Here is a 25,538-nt window from a genome sequence, read left to right on the forward strand (position 1 = left end):
AAATTCGTCCAATCGCCCAACGGTAATAGGTAGAGAAAACTGCCTTAAGCGAGACAGAAAAAATGAAGGGATGCAAAGCTGCTACAACAATCATGCTGTGAACATCAAATCTGTCTGAAAGTGGGATACTGGTAATCTAAATCTGCTTGCAGTGGTTTATGGCGTCTTTAAAGGTTTTCCAAACGTCCTTTGAAGCTGTAAGAAGCCACGTGATAAAATGCGATAGGCGTACAAAAAAAAGAGACCAGTGTTGATGATGGGGAGGCAACAGCACAAACATTACTGCCTTCTCGGCTGTGATCCCAAACACCAAAGTCTAAGAGAGCATGTGTATGAATTCACCACAAGCAGGATGTGAGAGGCCAACAAAAGGCAGATAAGGAGAGAGAAGAAGGCAGGGAGGAGAGCAGATGAGAAGACACGATGGGGAGTGACTGAAGTAAGACATCAAAGGGTCCAAGCTGTCCAAAGTGTAAATTGTGTCCCCAGTAGAGACCAAGCATGAAGCCATTCAAGGCAAAGAAATACCCAAAAGAAGTACACAAGTATATCGCTGATCTTAAAAAGCTAAAAATATTTTTAATGTTAATGAAATTTTGAAACATATTGATTGACTGTTTTAACTGCTGACCCTTACATATTTTCCCTTATTCAACTGACCCCAAGGACAAGGAGAAAAGGAATAAGTGGACATGTGGCACATGCTATGGTACATTGAGTCTAACCCCAGGGAAAAGGAAGAAGAAGCCACTTACCGGGCTACGTCTCTGTGACCAGCAAAAAGGAAGAGAGAAGAGATACCTGATCAGAGAGTGACAAATCAGTAAAGGAGACATCATATACATCAGGATGAGAAGTATTTTTGGCCTGGTTGGCTGAATTTGAGGATGTGGTTGTTACCCAGTCATAAAAAAACGAGCTCATCTGTCTCAGATTTTTATTTTAAATAAGCTCGAACAGCTGTGTGTGTGATGTCAAACAGATAAGAGTTTAAATAAGTCATTCTCACTTTTTTTCCCCAACTCTAGGTTAGTGTTCAAGAACAAAATGTAGTCGCTCTAGAATCTCAAATGGGCTCACTTTTCATCCATCTTTATTCTAATCACTTTCCTGCAAACACCACCCTTTTGCCAACTAATCCTTTAGAGTTTCCTTTTATTCTCCCTTGTAGACTCCATCTGCCCCCTTGGCATCTTTAATTTGAACTGAAATCTCTCCATCTGTCTGTGTCATGTCCACCTCGCATCAGCCATCTCTCCCTCCATCGCTCACTCTTGTGCCTGATCCAGTTGTGCAGTGAGCCGTGAGTGATTAAAGTGATGCAACAGTGGGTGGGAAATGCTCCTAGAAAGGAGACCTCTGATTGGATACACCGGTGAAGGACAAAGCTCTGTATTGCTTGTCATAACCAATCACTGCTGCTTTGCTGTATGTAAACAGGAAGCACAGCAGGAAGCTCTTCGACTCTCACGTTATGACCTTTTAGCCTTTAAAGATACGATGTCGTTTTCTATTTGAAATACGAAAAGAATCAAAAAGAAAACATTGCTTCTTTGCTTTTGGTGCTCGAGTAGGACACATTCTTTGTTTCTGCCCAAAATATTAAAAAGTAAGATGTCAAAGATATCAAATGTCATGTGAGATCTCTTATTTAAGCTCAAACATTTTCACTCCATCCTTGACCTTTTGCTGGCCTCTACTGTTTTCAACCTAGTTGTTTGGACTGAGGGCGCTTAACACTCAAAAACTCATTAAAACCAGATTTAAGAAATCTTAGCCAGCAGAAACACCCTGAAAGACGAGGGCTCACATAGTCCAAATACTTTGGCAGCCACATCATTGTGCATGAGGCGTGAAAACGCTGAGAATAACCTGGCACCGCGATGACGAGTGGCTACAGCCACAGAGAAATCACAAAACAGCCACCGGCCCTATAAATATTTCGCTTTAAATGTAGCTAGCCTATTTTCAGCAGGTAGTAAATGCCAAGACAGATGAAAAGGTTAAGGGGGTGGAGGGGTACAAAGCAAAGGCTTACCGGACTCTTCTACAGAGTTTAGCATCATTTGAGGCAGCAAAGAACAATGAGATGAGAGAGAAAGCAAAATCAAGACAGCACAGGGAGAGAATTAGAAAAATTAAAAAGGAGGAATGGTACATCAACACTGGCATAGCAGAGTCTCTTTTACAACGCAGGCAGTCATCTAAACCCACAGACACGGGCATATGCAGCCGGGATGGTGTTAGCGGTTTTCCCTGGATTCAGTCCCATTTATACATCAACCAAATGAGGTTACAGAAACAACAAACACATACATGCAACAGTCAGGGTTTAGTCTTTCAGTTAGGATGTGGCCTATATTCATTTTTTAAAAAATTATTTTACCCATAGCCATAAAATAACTGTGTGCATGTATGAAGAAAAAGCGCTGGGCAGTTAAACGTCATGCAGATTTGAACCAAAATGAAGAGCAACACCTCAACATCCAACACTCTCAAATATGTCATACAGTTAGGGCCGCACTTAACTAGGGCTGCCACGATTACGTCGACTATCAAAATCGTCGACGACTGATTTAATAGTCGACGCGTCGTTTGAAGCTTTGTAAGATCACAAAAGACGCAGGAATAAGTAGCAGGATTTAAGAGTGTAATAACGGACTGAAACAGAAGATGGCAGCACTGCATGTACAAGGATGCCAGCTGCCGTTAAACCCCGAAGAAGAAGAAGCTCTGTCCCAGAATTCATAGCGCGGCCCAGCTCAGTTTATAACAATGGAGGCAGCTAGTTAGTTTTAATATTACTCTTATTATTCTTTCTGGGTCACAAAATAAACATTTAACATATTTTCAGGCGAGAATGTAGCTGTGTAAACCTCAAATATCTGCTCAGTTTATCAAGACACCGCATATTTTCAAAAGCGCTCCGACGTTTTCGGAGACGTCTGTTACCCACTAGCTTGATAGCTAGCCGGGGGCAAGGCTAACTAGAGCCGTGAGAACACCGGACTCCCGGCAAATCGTTTTCAAACCCACCGCTGTCTTTCGCTTCTCAGGTTAAACATGATATATGAGTCACTTAGATAACTTAAAAATGTTATTGTTTGGCTTTTTTCAGTATTTTATTTGTTCCTGAGTGAATCGGTTTGGCTGAGATTAAAGTTATAGTTTTTACACAGCTGAATAAACGTCAAGCAGACAGCTGATTATCAGAAGTGTGAGATGCTCCAGAATTTACTCCTGTGTCCTGTTATATTTTAGATAGCAAGGAGTTTATTAAACTTCACCGAAACAATCTGCAAATTTCATTAAAATTTAATAAACTATCATCTTGTCTTTATTTTTAGTTAGCACAGACCTTAAACACTTAAAGCTGTAAGCTAATGATAGTTATATAAGAGCAGATGCTGCTGGTGCAATAAGCTGTACGTTTTACGTCCAATGGATGATGATCTGATTAGTCGACTAATCGCAAAAATAATCGGTGACTAGTCGACTATCAAAATAATCGTTTGTGGCAGCCCTACACTTAACATTTATCTTATTTAGGAGTAGAAGATAAACAACACACAATAAGATGTCAAGTATTAGTGTTCAAAGCCTTATAAATCGAGCTTGTCACACTGAAATAATAGTCCTTTGAAAATGATCAAAAACTGAGAAAGGGTAAGAAATGTAGGTGTGCAACCTTCCAAAAACACAGGCCTCCTCATGCATTAGCTCTTCATACACGTTCACACAGACGTGACCAGCGTGAAAAATCATTCACACGTGATCAGGTTAACAGTCAGTGGGTGAGCACACTGAAGTTGGACTCAATTATTAAGGCCCAGAGGCTCAAATGACCACAGCAGACTGACACACAGGTGCCCACTTTCCTACCTGAATAATTCAAGATAGATACTTAAGCCAGCTCTCCTCACTGGAAAACACTCAAGTTATGGGTCCCAGCTAGAGAGGCAGGGATGTCGCTAATTATGGGCTGTCTGAAGAGGACGCTGGTTAGAATTTGGACTCGTCAACTGAGCTGCATCGCTTCAAATAAGAGCTTCACACCCTGCTATTTTGCAGCGGTGCTTAGATGGTTTCTGTTGCGGTAGGACATCTGCCTCGAGTTACTCAAACACTGAAGTCAGCGACTATGACCAAGTCTGACCAAGACTATATCGCCAACACTTGAAATCAATTATATGAAATTAGAGGTCTTTTATCAATCATAACAGAGGAATGAATTGTGATTTCAGTCCTCCTCGTGGTGTCCTTATGTCCCTTTTGAGCAATACTGGTTAAAGCAGCTTTATATTGTAGAGAAACCGTAGCAGCTCAACATATAGTACCACACACAGTAGAAAAGACGATACGTGAGCAACGGCTACATTTATGCACAGTTAAAACCACAAAAAAGAAGAGCAACAGAAATGATGCATGCATGCATGCACGGCTAACTTAAAGCCAGCAGAGACGGACCAGGGAAACCAGATCTACTCACCATGGGAGATGGGGACAGAGCTATGTTGCCTATGGAGGCTTTGAGCTCATCGACTGAGGGTGCCTCCACAACACGATCAGGCGGCAGAGGCTTGATCTTGATCTTGAATTTTTTCCTGTGGTCCTCTTCTTCCTCGGACTCGTCGGAGGAGAAGAAGTGAGACTTTTTGGGGGCAAGTGAAGGAAAAATGTCAAGGAAAACAAACGTTTACATTTCATCTTAAGGTTGATGAGAAACCCGGGAACCACATTCCTCAGTGAAACTTTGCGTGTCGGTACTTAAATCGTTTCTTCTTTACAAAAGTCTGTTTTCTGTGACATCGTCCTGTTTAAGACACATTCACAGACACTTAGAAATGTTCTTTTCTGACCCACTTTATAAATTTGTTTTTAATTACTTTTTTATTAGCCACATAATAAAAATGAAGACTTTTCTGTATCTTAAATCTGGGGCCTAAACACCTTTTTAAAGAACTTGAGCCATTTTATTATCTGTATGCCATTTCTCAGTAAAACACTAATCATATTGATCTGTTCTGTGAGCCACGTCACGTTTGTCTTCCATCACATGCACGACAAAAACTGACCCAACAGTGTGCAGCAAATGCGACACAAACAATGAAGCAATCCAGTTCTTGCCAAGTAACTTGACAGAAACTGCCACGTATTAAAAACTGTGCTGAGGATATCTTCCTCTTCTAATTCATCTTCAGGTCTGATACTGTAGCCTTCATCATCCACCTCAGGAGAGTTCTGAAAGACACAATGAGTCTGAATGATAGTGACAAACAGCAGCTGTTCCTGCAAAGTAAAAAACTCCACACATGCAACCCACACCCACCGTGTAAGCTACACACGTAAACCCGCTGACCTGACGGGACCATCTACAAACAATTAACATATCTGTGAAGCTGTTGATCTGTTTTATAAAACCACAGATCAACACAGAAGAGTCACGACATGAAAGTGAAACCAACAAACAGTCTTGAAAGTCAGCTTGGACCTACAAAGCAGCGTTTTTACTTACGTATCTGTCCCAGTCGATATCTCCATAGAAGCCATTCGGGGCCCCGTTCGTCTTCTTCTGAGAGCGAGAAGACAGAAACAGTTTGACTAAAATCTCACCTAACAAAACACGATACAACATACCTGCAACTGCATTACACACCTACACAGAGGAACTACGTCTCAGCTAATCTCCCCCAAACACCTTGAACCTCCAGATTTAAGTCACAAAGCTTTTACTCTGAGGCTACTCTGTTACGTTAGCGGCTCTTCAAGTCATCAAATTGGCTGTTTTTTGGGTTTTTTTTAATGTTAGTTGATGGAGCTGAACATGACTTGGTGTTGTTCCCCTAACGCCCCCCGACACCCCCACAAAGCTTCCTCAGAGAGTGCGCTAAAGAACAGATAGCTGAAACAGCTGCACTTGCATCAGGCTGATGAGTTAAAGAACATACTGCGACGTCTATGACCAGTCTAAGCTCTACACACTACACTTCTCTAGAGTGTGGTCTAGTCTAAAAAGCTGAGCTCAGTACCGATTCAACCTCTCGAGGTTCCTGTCAGGTGAAAAGAACAGAAAAAGAAAAAACACAAAAACAATGTGCCTCACAAATTTCTCTGATGACACAGGCTTACATAAACCCCAATTAATAAATACATAATCAGAATCAGAATCAGAATACTTTATTGATCCCTGGGGGAAATTATTTTTTGTTACAGTGCTCCATTTTAAACCAACATTAAGACAAGACAGACAATACGCTAACTAAGAATAGTACAATATATACATATATATACATACATACATACATACATAAGTCACTTATAAATAAATATTTGGAAAAGAAACATGTGTAGTTGTAGCTAAAACTACAACTGTTTATGTACTAGATCGTTTCTGTTACTTACACCATCTCTGTCTGGAGACCCCCTGTGCAAACCAAAAGAAAGGAAAATGTTACTTAAGACACAACTTCTTCATTTAAGTGAGTCTTTTTCTGATTAATCCAGTTTTCACATGATCACACTTCCACAGACACGCAGGTTCATAACACTTCAACTGTTTTGTGTAGGATTAGAACATGGCTACAAAAATTCAAAGATTGACTAAACAAACGCCAAAGGCAGCAGTTTCCTGTATTATGACTGTCGTAGTTACATAAATGCAGAACATTTCTTCCCTTTATCTTACACAAAAAACAAGCAACAAGTATTGTAAGCTGGTGTATTATTTTAGAGATCCTAAATAACACATGACATACAATAAAGTGGTCTATAAAGTCTATACAGTATTCAGCAGTGACTCGTAATTGGCTGGAAGACCCTTGAGCCGTAGATGATTACAGGAAGCTGCTGTCTAGCATTTCATGTATTTGACATGAACCACACTTAATATTAATCCTGTAATTGTTCTTCCTGACCACAATCCCTTCATTCTTCTGCCATAAATATGCATAACCTACTGTCACATATCATCCCCCCCCCCCCCGAGTGTTCAGTCAGCCTGTAGCTCCACTTCACAGCATCATAGTGAAGCACTAATAAGCTCTGTGCGTGGATCAAACAACACAACAGAGGACTTACGCGGAATCATTGTCCTTCTCTTTCTTCCGTATCCCAAAGGCCTTCCTGGTACGTTTTTTCAATCCTGAAAAGAGAAAAAGGTGAATTATTCTATGCAGACACAAAGACGTGACTAGAAGTTGACGGTTTCGTGGGTTAAAGGCTCAGTGAACGACTCATCCATCACCCAGGAAATTAAAGAAAATGTTTTATGTGTTATTTAGTGACTAGTTGCATCAATGCGAGGTCAAAAAAAAAGGATGAAAACAAAGTTTTCTGAGCACAGCGAACATCAAGAAAGCAGCCGCTGAGAAACTGCTGACTTTTAATGCACCGAACAGGAATGTGATTACTAGCTCAAAATGCTCGCAGACAAATAAACATCAAATCAAGCAGACAAACTCACAAGGTGAGAACAAAATCAGCCATAAAGTTACTGGAGTTGGTAATTACTCAGTAATTCAGGGGTCATACCAAACCAGCCTTCTACAGTCATAATCTCACCTACACATCACCTCACATCTCCTGAAGCTCTACTGGAGCCGCTCATTGAAACACAACACAAATGATTACAGCGCTGGTGTGTTTAGGCCTCGAGGAAGCTCGGGCGAGTTCATGCCTTAAAACAAAACGCATTTACTCCGTGGACTTGGTACAGCTGCGGGACAAAAGGTGAAAAACAAGAAATGCAGACATTGTTCACCTGAAACTTCTGGACTTTCTCCTGTTTTACCAATTTAAGCACAAAGTATCCTGTTTGTTCAGGAATTACTCTACAAAAACGACTCTGCCAGTTGACCAGCACATTAGTCCAGCTTCAAGTTCTAAAAATTAAATATGTAATCTTCTCCTAGTCCCAGCTTAGTCCTGTCTATGAAATGAGTCATGTTTAGTTACATTAGGCTAAACAAACTCAAATGCTCGCACCTCTTTCTTACCCCAAATGAAGGCCCAGTTGTCCTCCATTTCTTCTCCAATGTTTCCCTTACTCTCATACTTCCTCCTCTTTGTGTGGTTGCGATCTCATCACATAATCTAAGGACCAACCTATTTTTTCTCCTCATACCACATGCAGTTACACACAAGTCTCCAACCAGAAACTTGATGCTACTTCACACACACACACAAAACGGTATCATGCTCCCGTCCTTGATGTGTTCTGGTACTCAAATTCAACACCAGTGACCCTACTCATGAATAAAAGACAAATATCATCATTGTAGTCTCCTGCTAAAAATTAAGAGCGTCTACAGTCCTCTGCTCACCTAAGAAGTGTCATAAGCTGGATAACAGGAAACCACACCGAAGCTCAGCAGACTACTACAGCAGACCCACAGGGAAAAAAGGAGAGTACTTGCAGCTTGTTTACATTTTTTCCATGTTTTTATTTCATTTCTCCACTCGACTAATTTTGCATCAGAACGAGAAATCAATCCGAGAAGGCCTCCAGGACACAGACGCTCTCGCCCAGAAATACTCTCCCATTGATTCTGCCAACATATTCAGCCTTGCATCCTATTAATGGTGACTGTCAAGGTTCAAATAAATATCCCGCTGCTTATAATCAGCACCAGCACACATACAGAAAGACTAAAGGCAGTTTCATATGTTGCACGTAAGGACATGATCTGTCTTTATATACGAAAAGGTAGACACACACACACACACACACACACACACACACACACACGCCACTGCAGAATATTCATGATGCCAAGAGCGTCATGAATTCTGACGGACACGAGTAGATCAGGTGTTGGAAAGAAGTGCTCGTTTCTATAAAGGCAAGGTCAAAAATAAGAGTTTAGGTAAGGTCAGAAATCTTATTTCCACTTTGCGTGGCTACATGAGGCACACGATGAGTACTCTTTCATATGAAAACATCGGCTTTGAATCAGTGAGGTCACTGAGGTCGTGGATGAAGAGCAGGAAGGTTTCCGTTTTTCTTTTAACGCTTTCTTATCCTTTCATCTTATGGTAATGCATCACCCGTCTAACACGTTACAGACCTTAAACAAACAGCCATCGATGGCCTTCAGCGAAGCGACAAAGTACCAAAACACAACAAGTATTATTACTTTCATGTACTTCAGCAGGGCGACTGTGGAAGCCATCATGCTGTTTGTGTGTCCCTGTGAGTACATACGTATGTGTCGTTTGCACACCTACACAGACAGCTCCTCCCCTCAACTGATGTCGAGCTTTACCCCTTTCCCTTTCAAAGTACAGACGACTTCATTTCGCGATGCCAAACTGCAATCTCTTCTTTCAATCTCTGGCTTTCCCAGACCAGTTTCCCCTCCTGATCTCAGTGAACCATCTGTGGGAGGCTTCCAGATGAGGACACAGCGTGCTCTCTCTCAGCCTTTAGTATAACGGATGGAAGGAGCTTAAATTGTTCCTTCAACAGCTGGGCTACCAAGGCACAGACATTTATTTCAGTCTGATATCGTCCTGTCCGATTAATCTTTGAACAGTTTGACTTATGGCTCGCTCACACTGGGGTGGAGTTTTCCTAGTTTTAATGAGGTTGCAACTAGGAAACCAATGAATAAGTAAGCAAGTAAACAAACATAAATGGGAATAAAATGAATAAATAAATAATAATCAGTGGACCCACTGACGCAGAAAGTTTTTTTGGTGCCAAACCTTAAAGTACTGCAAATAGTTGCAACAACCAACTGGTCTCCAACAGACTGATCATGCAACACAACCAACCAACCTGATCCCACAGTAACTGCACAGGTCACCAGGTGGGAGGCAACCTGTCTCCAAACGATCACGGCCTGATGTGAACTGACTGCAAACGCTTGCAGACAGACCGGTTTGCAAATGACTGCAGACTCATGTAACCTGAGTCAGTCTGCAGCAACGAGCATGACTCATCTTTGCGTTTTTGATGGGGGACGTGACAGCTGGGTGCTAAATGTTTGTGTTGTGGCTATTTTAAAAAAATAATAATAAGATTGTCGAGCACCTTTATCATCATTCAGTTAAATCACCAACCTGCAGCAACTACATGAATCTTTATAGACAAACTGCTGTTTGAAATCTGAGGTAAACGTGAATTTTTCTGAGAACATAGATGGCAACAAATTTGCGACTGCCAGTTTACCAGTTAATCGCCGTCCCATCACACATGTTATTATTATCAACTTGACCCCATTCGATCCCAAACTAACAGATAGACAGCAGACTAAATGTTTAACCCCTTCACGCGCAGCGGTCACCACCAGTGGACAGCTATTCAAAGGCTGTTTTCTTTTATTTGTGTCAGTCTTGATGGTATACTTGCTCAAACCACTCCATACCTGCCACCCACTGGTCAGCCAGTGGACTGACTAAGTGGACATGTAAAAAAAACTCTTTGAAAAGTACATGTTTTAAAAAGAATGAAGTTCAAAAATCTTTTTTTATGCCTAAAGATGAATAAAAATCCTGATTGAGGTTGTAAAAATCCATGCATGAAAGGGTTAAATCACAATCTGAATGCACCAAAGCTGCTTCAAAGAGCGATGAACCCGATCTCATTTTCAAAGGCAACACGATCGTTCGTGTCACAATTTTGTTCATCGCACAGTCTCCGGTCGGTGTTTTCCTAGTGTCGCTGTAGCATTAGCTAAAGAGTTGCTTTGACTAAAAAATACAAAAATCCAGTTGGAAGCATAAAAGTCGTTTACTTTTATATGTTTCCTCTCGTGAGGCTCAGTTAAGGCCAGCAGGAAGATTCTGGGCCGTGATGGTTTTCAAAGTGAACCAAAATGTCAGAAATCCAGTTCTTTCTTGACATCTTACTTGTTTCAGATTTGACAGCTTAAATAAATACCCCTTTACTTCTATTTTGGGGTTTGTTTCTACTACTTCCCTGAAGCAGCAGCTGACATATTCACAGCTGTACTAAGAAAATGCACATGTATGTGTGTTGTTTGGCTCTTTCAGCGCACATTACCTTAAATGAGTTCAACCCTGCAGGACTATTTTGTTTTATGGGAATTACCTCTTATTGCTTTTATGAAGCTTATTTTTATTTCATGTCCATCTACTATAAAACAGCACTCCCAATAATTAAAGAGTGCAAGAAAAGGACAATAACACAGTATAATGAACAAGGAAAATGTCGTTTTATTGGAGGTCATTACAATGTTTAGCATTGAAATACGCACACATAAAAATACATCAGAACAGATATTTGTATTCACACACGACTCCACCAAACGTTTGTATTTTTAAATAACCCAATAAATGATTATTCCTTGTTAGGACCAGTGCAGGACCTGCACCATGACATGAATGCATGAATGTGTGTGGCAGGACTTCATTAACAGAGAGGGAAATAACAGGGTTTGTGGTGCATACTATTTAATGACTTGATGGCTTCCGTTCAGAAGGATGTGCTAACGTAATTAGTGGTCTCTTCTCAAGACACAGTAATGCAATTTCAGGAAAAGCCAAAGGACATGAAGCCAAACAGGACAGGACACTGCCAAATCTAAAAAACTACAAGGCACTTGAAGAGCAACAGCACACCACATTTTTTTCCCTAGAAGACTGTGGGTCTCTGTACTAATTTCTATGGAATTCAAATAATGTTGATTTGTTAAAAATGTGTGGCTCAGGCCAACCTTGGAGGAGGAGGAAGCTGAACAAGAGATGGTGTTATCACATCTCTGTGAGATCTACCCTGCAGCCTCAATCGAGTGTTTGTCACTAACAGTCTTCCATAAAAACAAACCATCACCTTGAACAACTGCAATTATTAAACTGAGCACATGTGCAAAAGAGCTCATTACATGCTGTTGCCATGACGATTAACCTGAAGATTGTATATTACTTGCTCAGTGCTCATGTGCAATTTTTGCAGGTAGACAAACAGAGCACATAGACACAAACCAAAACACCTCTGAGAAAAATACCCGTCTTGTATACCTGATGTGTTGTCAGGTAGAAAAGGCAAATTAGGAAATGAGGGGCACAGCTGCAGTTGTGCAATTACGGAGCCTCAAGAATACAAAAAAAACAGATGCAGAGGGGTGCAAGATGCACCGATCCATCTTTATGATCCATGTTTGGTGGATATTCCACCCGTTTTTAAAAAATGTGTGCTATTCTGCTTTTTTATTTCACTACAATTTCATCGACTACTGTCAGTAGGAAACTAAAGCAAACCAAGTCCGTGTACAGCACCTACTGCGTTATTTCCTGACGCCTTACACATCTGGGATCTATTGCATTAGCCCTAGCTATATAAGAAACAAAGGAACCAAAACATTAAACAATGCTCTGGAAACAAACTCCAAATCGCACATGGATAAAAATAAAACTCCTGCATGTAGCCATGGGCCAACATACATGTGGAGAACAGCTCTGCTTCTGCAGCAGCAGCTCAGAGGCCGTTAACAAGCTGCTCCAAATGGGGAAGAGACAAAGAGGCTCAATCTGCTCGCCAACCAGAAAAACACACACACATACACAGCTAATGCTGCCAGCTACAGCAGTAGAGACCATGCCAGGCCGCTCCAGACTCTGAATGCGAGACCTGTGCTGCTGTGCATAGTAATCAGAAAGGAAGATAATACACCACTGAGATTTAACAGCAGAGGTGTTGAATGAAAAAGAAGGAAAAAAATGGGAGCTCATTTCATTTAGACATGGAATAAATATCTTAAACTCATTTTTAAAACGTGTTCGACGTCTTTTGCTTGGATAAAACAACATGTTTGGAAATGATAAGCTGGTATGTGCCGTGCATGTCGGAGCGCGCTCAGGTGGGAGAGTGGCAGGGGACAACTGCGACGGGAAGATGGTGTGTTGAGTTGTTGTGGGTATTAGGGCTGAACGATATATCGCATTTGCGATAATATCGCGACATGATCAAGTGCAATTTTCTAACCGCAAAGGCTGCGATTATACTCTGGACATGTCCAAATTCATGGGCTGCATCCTCCTGAGGCCGCATTTGTAGACCGATTACGTCACAGCGACGCGCCGAAGGCTGTCCAAATTACTACCATATCCCAGAATTCATAGCGCGGCCCAGCCAAACTCCAGTTTCCAACAATGGCGGCCGCTACTAAGTTTTAAAATTACTCATACTAATCTTTCTGGGTCACAAAATAAACTTTTAACATATTTTCAGGCGAGAAAGTAGTTGTGTAAACATCAAATATCTGCTCGGTTTATCAAGATATCCCATATTTGCAAAAGTGCTTCGACGTTTTCAGAGGCGTCTGCTACCCACCAGCTCGACAGCTAGCCAGGAGCTCGAGGGTTACTGATGCGGCCGAGAACGGCACAACTCCCGGCACATCATTTTCAGATCACCGCGGAGTTTCGCTGCTCTGGTTAAACGTAATATATAAGTCACTTAGACAACCTAAAAATGTTATTGTTGGGCTTTTTTCAGTGTTTTGTTTGTTCGTGAGTAAATCGGTTTGGCTGAGATTAAAGTTATTAGATTAGATAAAATAAAACTTTATTAATCCCCGGGTGGGTTCCTCCTTGGTTTTCACACAGCTGACTAAACGTCAAACAGAAAACTTATTAAACAGAAGTATGAGACAGTCGAGAATTTACACCAGTGTCTGGTTATATTTTAGATAGCAAGAAGCAGACGGCCGAGTTTATTAAACTCCACCGAGACAGCGGTGACGCTAATCAGAACTAGACCGTCCAATTTCACGCCTTTAAACTTTAAAGGCGTGTTTGTGTGTGTGTTTATACAATTGCTATTATGTTTGCACTTTATGTGTAATGTTACTGACTGCAGAGATCAGTAAGATGTGTGTATTTTTTATTTATTAGTTTTATTTATTTAATATTATTTTTTAATTGAATGACTGTCTAGTAGTTCACAGATGTCGAAAAACTGAGTGTGGTAAAGCCACTGATTTTGTTTATGTATATTTCTGCAATCTGCACATTGTACTGACTTTCATTTTAATGTTTACACCAGGGTTCCTTGTCAGCACTTTATGCTCAGATGTTTGTAAGCTAAAAATAAACTATTGTGTATGTTCAAATATACTGTTGTGATTGAAGAAGTTAAATAAAAATGTCAGTCATCAATTCATGCATCACCTCATGTCATCATAACAGAGGTCTGTCTTCCAGGAAAGAACAGTTTAAAATTAATGTAATATAGTATTGGCCATACTATATGATGTATTGCTTGTCTTTGTTTAATAATACAGAAGACAAAGACCTTAAAAAATAATCGCATATCGCATCGCAATCGCAATATTGGGGCAAAAAAATCGCAATTAGATTATTTTCCATAATCGTTCAGCCCTAGTGGGTATTGAGTCATGCTGTTGACTAAGCACGAGGAAAAGCATGTGGATCCGCAGGCAGGCAAGTAATTAGCGATACAGGACGAAGGCAGGCAGGCACAGAAACGAGCACACAGAAAAATAAACAACTGCAGACAAACAGCAGCGAGCAGGGAGATGGGATGCAGACAGACTGACGTACAGTAAAGAAACAGAGATCGACCGGCGCAATGCAAACAAGCGGTTTAAAGGGCTCTTTTGTTGGAGTGACTCATTCATCTTACTGGCTCTGAGAGGGAGAAGGAAGAGAAGACATGTGAGAGAAAGAAACCCTTCTCTGACCTCCCAGTGTACCAGCAATGATACCCAGGCAAAAAAGAAAGACCTCTATTATCTCAAGCAGACATGTAGCTGAATGCAGCTTCTATTTTATTTCAAGTACTGTTTTTGCAGCCTTGCAGACTGAAAAGATATCTGTTAACTAAAGACGTGCTAATGAAAACCACATGCTCCTATTCAGTAGTTACAAACTAAGAATTAACCTTCAAAAATGAAGCCAAATGGATTTAATGACAAAGTATGTCAGCTCATTCCAAAGACAAATATTTGCACAAACGAGGAAGCTCTCAAATCATTCAGCCTTCCCTGTTTACAACCATTTTATCTCTGCTTGCAGAGGAAGGAAGGAAGCAATTTATTCTATATTCTCCATCTACTTTCTTCTCTGCTAGTCTCTGGATTTAATCTTCCAGTTCTCTGATCTTCATCTCAACTACCTCCGAAATGGAGATAGAAGTCAGAGGGGAAGGGGAGACGACATCGTGTCAGTGGAAGTGTCCCCCCCCCCAGTCTCATTACCTTGGAGAACAAACAGGAAACTGCCATGTGGGGGCACGGCCTATGAAAACCTCCAGATATCACCACCAGGAGTAAATCTCTTCTGTGTGTGTGTGTGTGTGTGTGTGTGTGTGTGTGTGTGTGTGTGTGTGTGTGTGTGTGTGTGTGTGTGTGTGTGTAAGACAAAGAGACAGTGCCAGTTTGTGAATGCTAAAATTAGAACTTGACTGTACAGGCCAGGTGGCTGCGCTGTCAGCCATCGTGTGCAACGCTCGCAGTAACAATGTATCCACAATGAACACACAACTCCACACGTACGCATATTAGGAAGTGGATAGTTTTGATGCACGCACACACTGAGTGACGTCACACACCTCTAAATAAAGTGGGTCAGAGCCAGAAACCAAACAGCGGCGTGCGAGCGGTTGGTGCAGAGATGAACAAAAACTGAATGTGAGGATGGTGGTGATGCAGCCTTATATGTCTGCACTCTCTTTATTACTCGATATTTAGTGTTGTATTTATTCTTTTAGGTTTATGATGCTGTCATAGGTACAGACAAATTTCTTTCACACTGCTGCCATCACAGCATTTCATCCTTAATTAAAACCTTCCTTATTTATTCAAGTTTCCTTAAACATCAGAGATAAGAAGAATTACAACATATTAAATGTTAAAAAATGAAACATTAGCTAGAACCAGAGTTGCTATTTATTACCTGTCTGTGTCCATCTCTTCCTGCGTCCCATTATTGCTCATCCCCTGCTTCACTATAAACAGCCTGCACTCAAGCTTCTCATCCCCAGGCTCCAAATAGCATCCACCAAGGACTGCGCTACAAATGACCCTGCTGCAGAGCCAACAAAGTAGCTATTAACATAGATCTTTGGTATAAGGACACGGGGGGAAATGTCTAATTTGCTGACAAAAAATCTTTACACATATGAGATGCTGACATGAGAATCGAGGACACCCCTTAAAGTGATCCTGCTCGTGCCACAGCGTGACCTTCTGACTTCGGCCTCCTTCATATAGTTACCAAATGTATATTTCTGATAAAATGATCAAAGATAAAGCTGTTTTTGTTTTTCAAAGCATAATTGTTAAAGCATCAGCAAACCCCAAGTTAGGTAATGATTTCGGTACATAAACATATGTATATTTGAAACTTTAATAAGACAAAAGGCAATGATTTCTTACAAGAGCTTTTCAAATGTTTTCACACACACACACACACACACACACACACACCTAAATATGACTAATGCCAGCATACAGTTGTCCTAACCACTGCCAGGCCTCAGACTTCTCCCTCAAGACAAGTCCGTGGCTATTTCAGTCATGCCCTCCTATCAAAACAGCTCACTTGTGATTGGAGATTAAAATAGCAAGGCCAGTCCCTTATTACGTTGGCTTCAAGACATGATGAGTTCATCCAGTGCGTCTGGACGTATTGATCAAGACAGTTTTAATTGTTGGGCTTTTTCTCTGCATGTATTATTGTAGGGTCTGCCTTACAATATAAAGCGCCTTGAGGTGACTGTTGTTGTGATTTGGCGCTGTATAAATAAAGTTGAATTGAATTGACTGTAGTTTTTAATTAACAGAAATGAAAGGGCCTGCTACATAAAAATACAATACGCTACAGTGTGAGCAAAGAAGATGATTTTGAAGTTTAACAGTTTACACACACACACACTAACAAGCGACATTTAGAGGCTCATGAAGCTCTGTGTCATTATCAAAGAACATTGAGTAAAATATAAATATGAGTGAAAACAAGTAATTTCCTGCAGCACTGCCTGAACACTGCTCTACATGTATTTATTGACTTGTGGTCAGTGTTTTCAATCCCATAAGTAAGATGGTCAGGATAATCTCTCTGACACAGCCCAGCAGCATCAACACAAAACAAATGTGATTCATTTTAATAACCCTTTAAACCCCACCACAGAACCAAGTCTTTATATTTTGACCTGCTGTAGCATTTCAAGTTAATATGCATCAATACAACTGACATATCCCAAATTTCAATAATATGCATGCATTAGGTCCATAGTAACGAGATAAATTGCAAAAAAGTGCAATAAACTACAGAAAAATTGAAAATATATATATTTTTTTAAACACACATATTTGTAGTTAGAGCAGGGCGATATGATCAAAAATATTTATCACGAAAATCTGCGATAACGATATAACTGACGAAATAACTGACACTAGACAAAATACTTTACAACTCCACAACTTTATTAGTGCAAAAAAAACACATCAATGTATTTTCACTTAAACAAGCAGCTGTTTTTTTATCTGCATTAAAATAAATATAAAAATTTAACAGTGCAAATGCAAATTTCTTGCTGACAGTTTAACCAAAAGGCATTTCCAGTGGAAACTGGCCGACATATCCTCAGCATAACCATGTATAATATCCACAAAACTTAAAGAGGTTATACACACACAATACAGTAATATTATGTTGAAGCACAGTACGTATCACTCCGCGAGGCTCCGCCTACGATAGCCGTAATGCTCCGACAATCCATCAAGCGGTGCGGCTTCGAAGCTTAGCAAAGTCGTACTGAAGCATTTGACAGATTTTCGAGCGCCGTGCACATAAAATCATTTCCAGGTCAGTAAACACAACCAGAGTTCATACATAAGGCACACGGGATTATAAGGGGCTCTGTCGATTTTCAGAAAAATCAAAGGATTGGAAAATACGGCACACTTAAAATCAAACACGGTAATAACGACGGCTCGCTAGCATGCGCTACCAAAAATAGTGCTTTGTTGTGTATCTGACGGACGAAAGCTAAACCAGTTCCACACCAGTGAAGCTGCAGCATTTTTACAAACCAGTTCAGATTCATCTGTTTCATTCAACGATCCGCTTTCGCTCTTCTCATTCTTCGTCAGTGCTTTTCCCGCCATGTGCGTATGAAAAGAAAGGCACCGCGTATGCGCGTTTTACCCATATTCTATCGTGATATTTCATTTTCTTATCGTTGCCCGACATTACACCAGTATTAACGTGAACGGTATGATATGGCCCAGCCCTACTTGTAGTTACAGAAATTTCACATGTATATCCCTCAAAACGGCAAATGTAAAAAGGTTCGATAAAATGTGTCTGAAGGTTCTCAGTCATCCAGGTCATCGAAGTCAAAGGAGCTTGCAAAGAAAAGCGTCTGGACTTCTTTAAGTTGCTTGAAGACTTTGAGTTCCCTCCCCAGACGCCTTAACGCCCACTCACATCCTGGGCCATCTGACCTCAGGAATTCGCAGGATAAGGTGGGGCCAGGTTTCACAACGAGCTCATCCGAAACCCTGGCTGACTTTGACCCACACCCAGTTTCACACCTTGGCTCAGGCGATTAGAGGATCATCAGGGGGTCCTTTTGTCCCTCTGTGGGGGGAAACTCCCACTGGATTTAAATCCAGAACTGAAGAAGCTTCTCGGATGAGAGGTGAAACGTCTTCAAGCAACTTAAAGAAGTCCAGACACTTTTCTTTGCAAGCTCCTTTGACGTTAGATAAAATAGTTTCCAACCACAGGAAATTTATTTCGAGTGTCTTCATAGTTTCATTTTTGAGATGCACTCATTTTTACAAACTGCAGGAAAAAGGAAAAAAAATATTATTTTGCACAATTTGCAAAAAACCAGCACGTGCAAGCACCTCACTTCAAGGTGACAGTAACTCTAAGCAAAGCTGAAAGTCGTTCAGGAAAAAAATATTTAGAGGAAACTAATCTTGTGTGCCACTAAGTGCCACCATCTTTGTCGTAAGAAGATAAGAAAAGAAGGAGCAAAATAAAAAACAAACAAAAGAACCAACTTTGCTTTATAGCTGCTCGAGCATTTTCTTTTCTTTTTTTTTTATTTAAACAAGCTCTCAGCGCACGATTCAACCTCCCGTCTTATTACAAAGACAGCTGTTGCTCACTGTGAGCTACCTTGATTCACAGAATCTGTTCTGAGATTGTGATAAATACATAAAGTGCTCTCTGGGCCCAACTATCCAGAGATTCTTGTCTTGGCTTCATTTTAATATCAAATACAGTGACTCAAAGCAGCTGAGCCATGAGGCACAAGACAGTGTGGGTGTACAATGAAGCGTGATTCACTGATGAGAGGATGTTATTTTTTCTTCTCAAAACCACGAGATCGGTGTTTGCACAGAGTTTGAACTCGGCAGTATTAAGGAGGAGGATGAAGAGCAGGAGGACGAGGGAGGAGAAAGGATCGAGACTGTGGTGAGAAAACGTTTGCGATGCACCCACAGCCTTGATCGAGATAAAACAGGCCTAGGAGGCCATCGTGATTCTGCTAATAATGATTAAGAATAAAAAATGTAATTGAGAATCAACACACATGCTCATTACAAAAATACTGTGAAGTTAGTCGTGGAAATATAGCTAAAATCTTCCTTATGTATTCTATTACACGCTGAAACACACACACACACACACACACACACACACACACACACAGTTAATCTTTTTATATGGGGAAAGTAGGAAAGTAATACTAGCAAACTAACAGGAGCAAGTCTGGTCATCAATGACAGGTCAATCAGTATTTGTTTAGATGTTAAGGGAGCAACACTGGAAACTGACAAATTAGACACTTGGCTCAAACACAACCTGTGATCTTTCGCTCGTTTGTTCTTGTTTTTTCAAGCTTAAGCGGTGCATCCCATGTACTGAAGCACTTCAATGATAAGCGCATGTAAAGGCTTACCCCTGTGCTGTGTAGTGCAATCTGACATGGCTGCATTACCATCGTTTCCTTTGTGAAGCTAATTCACAGTAAATCCTTCACAATGTGTCATCGTGTCGGTTGGCACAGGAGTGTTCATATTTTTCACATTATAGAGAAAACGGAGTAGCAGAACAAACTGAGTTCAGGGGAAATACACGGCGCTGCGGTGCAGTTTTTGGCACGTCGACAGTCCGTGAGCTCGGCTTCAGTCCAAGAAAACCATCCAAGCAAAAATAAGGATCTTGGAACATTAAGTTTATTTGCCCACCTTAATTGCTTTGATGGTAAAACTGCCAAACTTGAGCAAATGAAATCAAGTGCATATTTAACGACAGTTAAAAAGCCTGTCATGCTACACAAAGTCCTCTGAAAGTCCTTTATGATCCTCAGCACAGTTTCACATTCAGGTGCCACAAAGTAAGCGTTTGTTAGGAGACATAATCCCATTTTTCTTACCATTGTACTGTGTTTTACTACATCATCAAATAACCAAGTAGATAAATAACTGTGATGCTGTCTATGCCTTGGATGCTTGTAACAACTGAAGCTGAGCGTTTTAATGAAGCTTATGAAATCATGCAAAAATGAAAAACCCAAGTTAAAAAGTCTTGGACCAAGAAAAATTCAGGGAAAATAAAAAAATAAATCTGATTACCACTTTATGAATGTTTTATTTTGTTGTTTGTCTGTTTTTTCTTATATTGTGTTTAAAGTTTAGATATGTTGAGTATTTGCTGTTAGTTCAGCTATTTTCCAGCCACGGAGGAGGAGGTGGTGCGAAAGACACGAGGGTGTCGGAACATCTGAAAGACGGGAACGATCAGAGCGACGAGCAGCTGATCCCAGGTCAGGTTATAAATCTGCGCACAATCAGAAGCTTTCCACACAAGCAGCTCTGCACACACAGCTCACTGCCAGGCTGCATGTGTGTGGTCTCACCCAGATGAGGCTCGATAACAAAAAAATGTCGATACATATCAGCGGCTCAGATGCAACCTGGTCACGTCCTCCTCCCGCGTGCCCAGAGGGAAGAACCGGAAATTACTTTGTTTGTTGATTCACAATTATGAAAATGAGGACAATAGGGGGCGGGGCTGAGAGAAGAAAGAACGCAGGCGAGAGGAGTCGAGTCAATGCGCCACACCGTGTTGTCTTTTACTTCTCGTGCGTCTTATTGTGACATGATCCTAAAAAGCCGGCCCAAATTCCTGCGGATTACATTTGCCTTAGTTCCTCCACTAATCTCAGTTCTCTCTGGTTACAGCAGACCACTGCTTCCACCCCTCCCTTATTCACACCCAGATTACAGGTTTGGCCAGATTTTGGTTGGCGAAAGAATTTCTGACTGTCTATGTTTCACAAAGAAAAAAAAAATGATGGAAAGCCTCTGACAGCATGTTTTCACAGTGACGGTCCTCAAATTAAAATCATGAAAACACAAACGAGTATCGAAAAAGAAAAGCTGGGCAGAGGAAGAAACCGTAACGTAAGGAGAGAAAGAAAAAAACAAGAGGAGAGAAACCAGTATGAGCCACAAGATCTGGAAACACTTTGAGGGAACAGACCATCATTCCCAGCGTCACTAACGCCCAGCAACCCGGAGTTATGGAAAAGCTTATATAACCCACAAGTTGACTCAAGCTACACATACACACTGCACCTACTTTGTAAATACCCAGCAAAAAAAAGAAATGCACAAATAATAATAATGATTGAAGAAAACAGGCAAAACGTAGAACAATTCTCATTTCTTTCATAATCCTAAAGATTTGGGACCTTTTCTGTGATATTCCTCAATCATTTTGTGTTTTTATTCGTCAATATGTGCTGCAAACATCGAGCACACGATGCTGTAAACAGGTTTTCCAAAAAGCAGTGATTCCATGTTATGTAACCAGCTGCTACTTCTAAACCAACAAAGGGCCATTTCAGGAGAGAATCCTGCGATAACTGCAGCACTTAAGTAATGGAGATAGAAAGAGGCCAAGTTAACATCGAATGCATTCGACCTGCTGAATGTGCAGATGGATCATACACAGATGCAGAACAGTTTGCACTGATGTGCTCTCAGAGAGTTTAAAAAGTGCTGGGCAGAGATGGATTATCCCCTCTCCTGTGATTAAAAAGAACATATACAATGTTTTTAATGCACGTGTTCTGTAAGAGTTTCAATTTTAGGTCAATGAAATGAAATAAAGACACAACGACTAAATATTTTACTGAGGAAGGCAATCTCAGAGATGATTATGAGATGGCCTGCGGGCGCTGAGAAGCTGAGTGACTAAATTAACACGTTGCACGATTACATTTAGAAAGTAACTTGGGATTGCACTATACTGGAAGACGAAGAAGACGAAGACGAATTATTTTTTTAATTATAAAAATACAGAAAAGTATATTTTACATCAAATTAATCTTATCATAATAATATAAAACACTTCTATCACAGACATAAGGCACTAAAAGTGATGCTGATGTTCTCAAATAGTAACAAAGTATTTGCTCAGAGCCTCGTGACTTGCAGGAGGAGAAAAACAGCAAAGAAAACCTTGTGATTCTGGGAGGAAGCACTTGGTACATGCTGTGTTTGCATTTACTGACGTTTAAAGATGACATATTCTGCTCAAATTCAAAAACTGAGTTGGGCAGCCCGATCTTTGATCACAGGAAACGGGACCAAGACGTTTCCCTGTCACTGCATAGCTGTCAGAAATTATAGACAGAGGTTAACACGAGGCAAACAGTGAAGGAGTCACTTCCTTTGCCAACCCTTTAATTTGTTCCACCAGAGTGGATCTGCCTCGGCCATTTGTTATATATGGATCCGAGTCTTTCAACAATGAAGTTGTTAAAGAAATGAATGTTGGAGAGACTAGTCTGGTATAATGAAAAGGACTGCACATCCTGACTTTGGTTTATCCACCCTTCTTTAGCGGCACAAACCAGAGAGAATACTTTGTTTTTTGTTCTATCGCTCTCTGTTTTTCCCTTTTATCAGTTTGTCACATATAAAATTTGACTTTTAGAACAAAATCGAATGAGGGTCTGATGAATGAAATAAAACTGAACTCGATGCCTCGCAATCAAGAACGAAAAACAAGAATGTAACGTCGGCGCTACGCAAAATCCCTGATTGTAGGAAACTGTGACGGACTGCCACGAGGGTGAAAGCTTTGCCACATTTGCATTTAAGATCTACATTTGCTGGACTTACAGAGTGCATCCTCCACGCGAACGTCGTTCTCAGTCCCTCTTCTTCCTCCACTGATGAGTCTCAATGATATTTGCATAAAAATGGCCCAGAGAAAAACACAATATGAAAAGTCCATTGCGCCCATCTTTCATTATAGACACAAACAACCCTTCTTTCAGCAGCATCTTACAGCGGCACTGCAGATGACAGGTGCTTTGTGTGGTTCACTTTCACTGAGTTTTCTCTCAGCTGCAGTCCTCCAAACCCAAAGTCTCCTTTTCTCCCCTTCTGTCCCTCTCTCTGCTGATACGGTGAAAATCAATGACTCCTCTATTCTGCAGACTGGCCTGACGTCTGCTAATGAAATCCTATCTGCTATGAGTCATCCATCTGAGCTCCTGGGCTATGACTGGCAGATGGACCATCTCATCAACATCATTTATCATCTCTATCTCACACACACACACACACACACCGGGAACATTCACTTACACAAACTAAAGTGTGTCATTTGCACAAGTGAACAATAACTGATGTCCCAGTTTATATTAGCCTGACCACATTTTCCTCCCCCCTGTTACTTCTCTACATTACTGTGTAACACATAAGGACTCCTGCTGCCTTGTTTGATTAGCATGACATGCCATCAAACACACAATGAGCTAATGCCTCAGCCAGATACAAGGAAAGAACAATCAGTGTAGGGCAGAGCTCTGTGTTAGCTGCTAATGCTCAGTTTTAAAACTCTCAGCTAAGTGTAGAAAATCAGAGTCTTTGTGCGGCGCCAGCATCTCAGAAATTGAAGACCTGATGGGTTACCTTTATTTTTGATGGAAGGTCCTCACAACAAAAGGAACATTTCTCTATGGTTTGTGCTACCACAGTGTAAAGTTACTGCCAGTGAGATCTGCTGGCTTCTCTACATCCACCTTGTAATCAAATATACTACGTTTCAATAAAAATAAAATTCCCAACAAAGAAGTTGTCATTCACATTTTCGGACAACTGACCAAACCTTAAACAGTGACACAAAAAGCCTAATAAGAAGAATGTAATCCTGCCATTTTTCAGTATTACCGACCATTAGCACAAAACTAAACAGCAGCAATGTTGGTTCACATAATAGAAACACTTAAACCCAGTGAAGATGGAGGATGGTGACCTCAGATTTCTGCCAGACTGTGAGCCCATGGGCTGTACTTACACTGTGAGGTTTTAAAAATGAGCTTAAACACATGCTGTACTTAAATAGTCCAAATAAAAAGCCAGCAAGGCTGACGATGACCAATTGTTTGTCGGGGCTTGTTTATCATTAATAAAAGATGACCTAAAGCATTGCAACACGTTTTAAAAGCAGTAAGAGCTTGGACCAGGAAGCAGGGTTGATATGTCAACAAGCAGATTGTGTACACTTTGATAAACCTATGAGCTTGATATGGCTAAATTAAAAAGTAGTTTCAGATCAGAATACTTTACTGATCCCACCTTTCTACTTCTGCCGTCAAGCTCCGTACCCACAACGTCGCTGGACTTGCAGATACCGGGAGCACAGCACAGAATAGAGTATGGCAAATGATCACAATCGCCTCTGAAAATAGAGATGGCTTTCTGTGTTTCTGACAAAGTCACATTTATTGTCAGCGATATAATGAAAAATTACATTTTTGTAGTAATTATAAATATTTCTTTTTAAATTGTAGAAAATAAAACCATTGCTTTATTTGGAGTAGTGTGGTTCGTGGGAATAAGAGCATTTCAAGATTAAGATACGATGACAATAATTAAGTAAAAACAAATCCAAATTTCCCGTAAAGCTACAATCCTGTTCAGCAACTGACGAATAAAAACTGGCTGTGGAGATTTACCAAGCATGTTTAATATAAACTCAGTGTTATCATTCAAGCTTTTCATTACATTTCATCCCCAAACCACAGCCTACATACATTCAAGTGCTTTAACTCACTCTCTTCCCCCATTTCATTTATAGCATAAACTATGATTGGGCGCAACCACCTCTCAGCCACATGCTTGTGTTCAAACATCCAAGCTAGCTTTTTGTTCAGGTTTGCTCCAGGTGCTCCATCCAAGGTTAACTCAACTAAATCAGCAGGTATGAAAGTGAGAGTATCTGGTTCAGTCTGTGCGTGTCAGCTGTCCAGGGTGCATCCTCGATATATCAGCTAAGCTTTAGTGATCCTGTTTACAATATAAACTATAAAAGTAGATGCACGATGGAGTTAAAACAAGGGGTTTGAATGATGATTTGAAAAGGTGGCAAATGAGAGTCGCACATACCTGTGCTGCACAGAAAAAGCAGAGGACAGGAAATGCTCGTCTCCTGAACTCCACAACATATTTGTACTGAAAAGTGCTGGCTAAAAGGTGATGCCTAATAAAAAATTTAAAAAACAAACAAAA

General features: G+C 40.7%; 1 protein-coding gene across 2 annotated transcripts in view; it reads right to left on the minus strand.

Annotated features, from left to right (window-relative positions):
- Nucleotides 1-25,538, minus strand: part of sgip1a (SH3GL interacting endocytic adaptor 1a) — a 56,312-nt gene that overhangs the window by 18,673 nt on the left and 12,101 nt on the right. Inside the window, exons 2-9 of one of the 2 annotated variants that reach the window (XM_085375636.1) lie at nt 7,078-7,141; nt 6,403-6,424; nt 6,030-6,050; nt 5,516-5,572; nt 5,178-5,241; nt 4,490-4,668; nt 2,039-2,047; nt 756-767 (exon numbers count right to left, since the gene is read on the minus strand). In XM_085375636.1, the coding sequence (XP_085231762.1) occupies nt 756-767; nt 2,039-2,047; nt 4,490-4,668; nt 5,178-5,241; nt 5,516-5,572; nt 6,030-6,050; nt 6,403-6,424; nt 7,078-7,141 (428 nt within the window). Of the gene's footprint in view, nt 1-755; nt 768-2,038; nt 2,048-4,489; nt 4,669-5,177; nt 5,242-5,515; nt 5,581-6,029; nt 6,051-6,401; nt 6,425-7,077; nt 7,142-7,994; nt 8,023-25,538 lie in introns of those variants that run through there. The other variant, XM_085375637.1, reaches the window with a different exon arrangement.

Source organism: Diplotaxodon limnothrissa, linkage group LG17, assembly GCF_057381915.1.
Source record: "Diplotaxodon limnothrissa isolate DT_005_m linkage group LG17, D_limnothrissa_male_GT1.1, whole genome shotgun sequence".
Taxonomy (NCBI): domain Eukaryota; kingdom Metazoa; phylum Chordata; class Actinopteri; order Cichliformes; family Cichlidae; genus Diplotaxodon; species Diplotaxodon limnothrissa.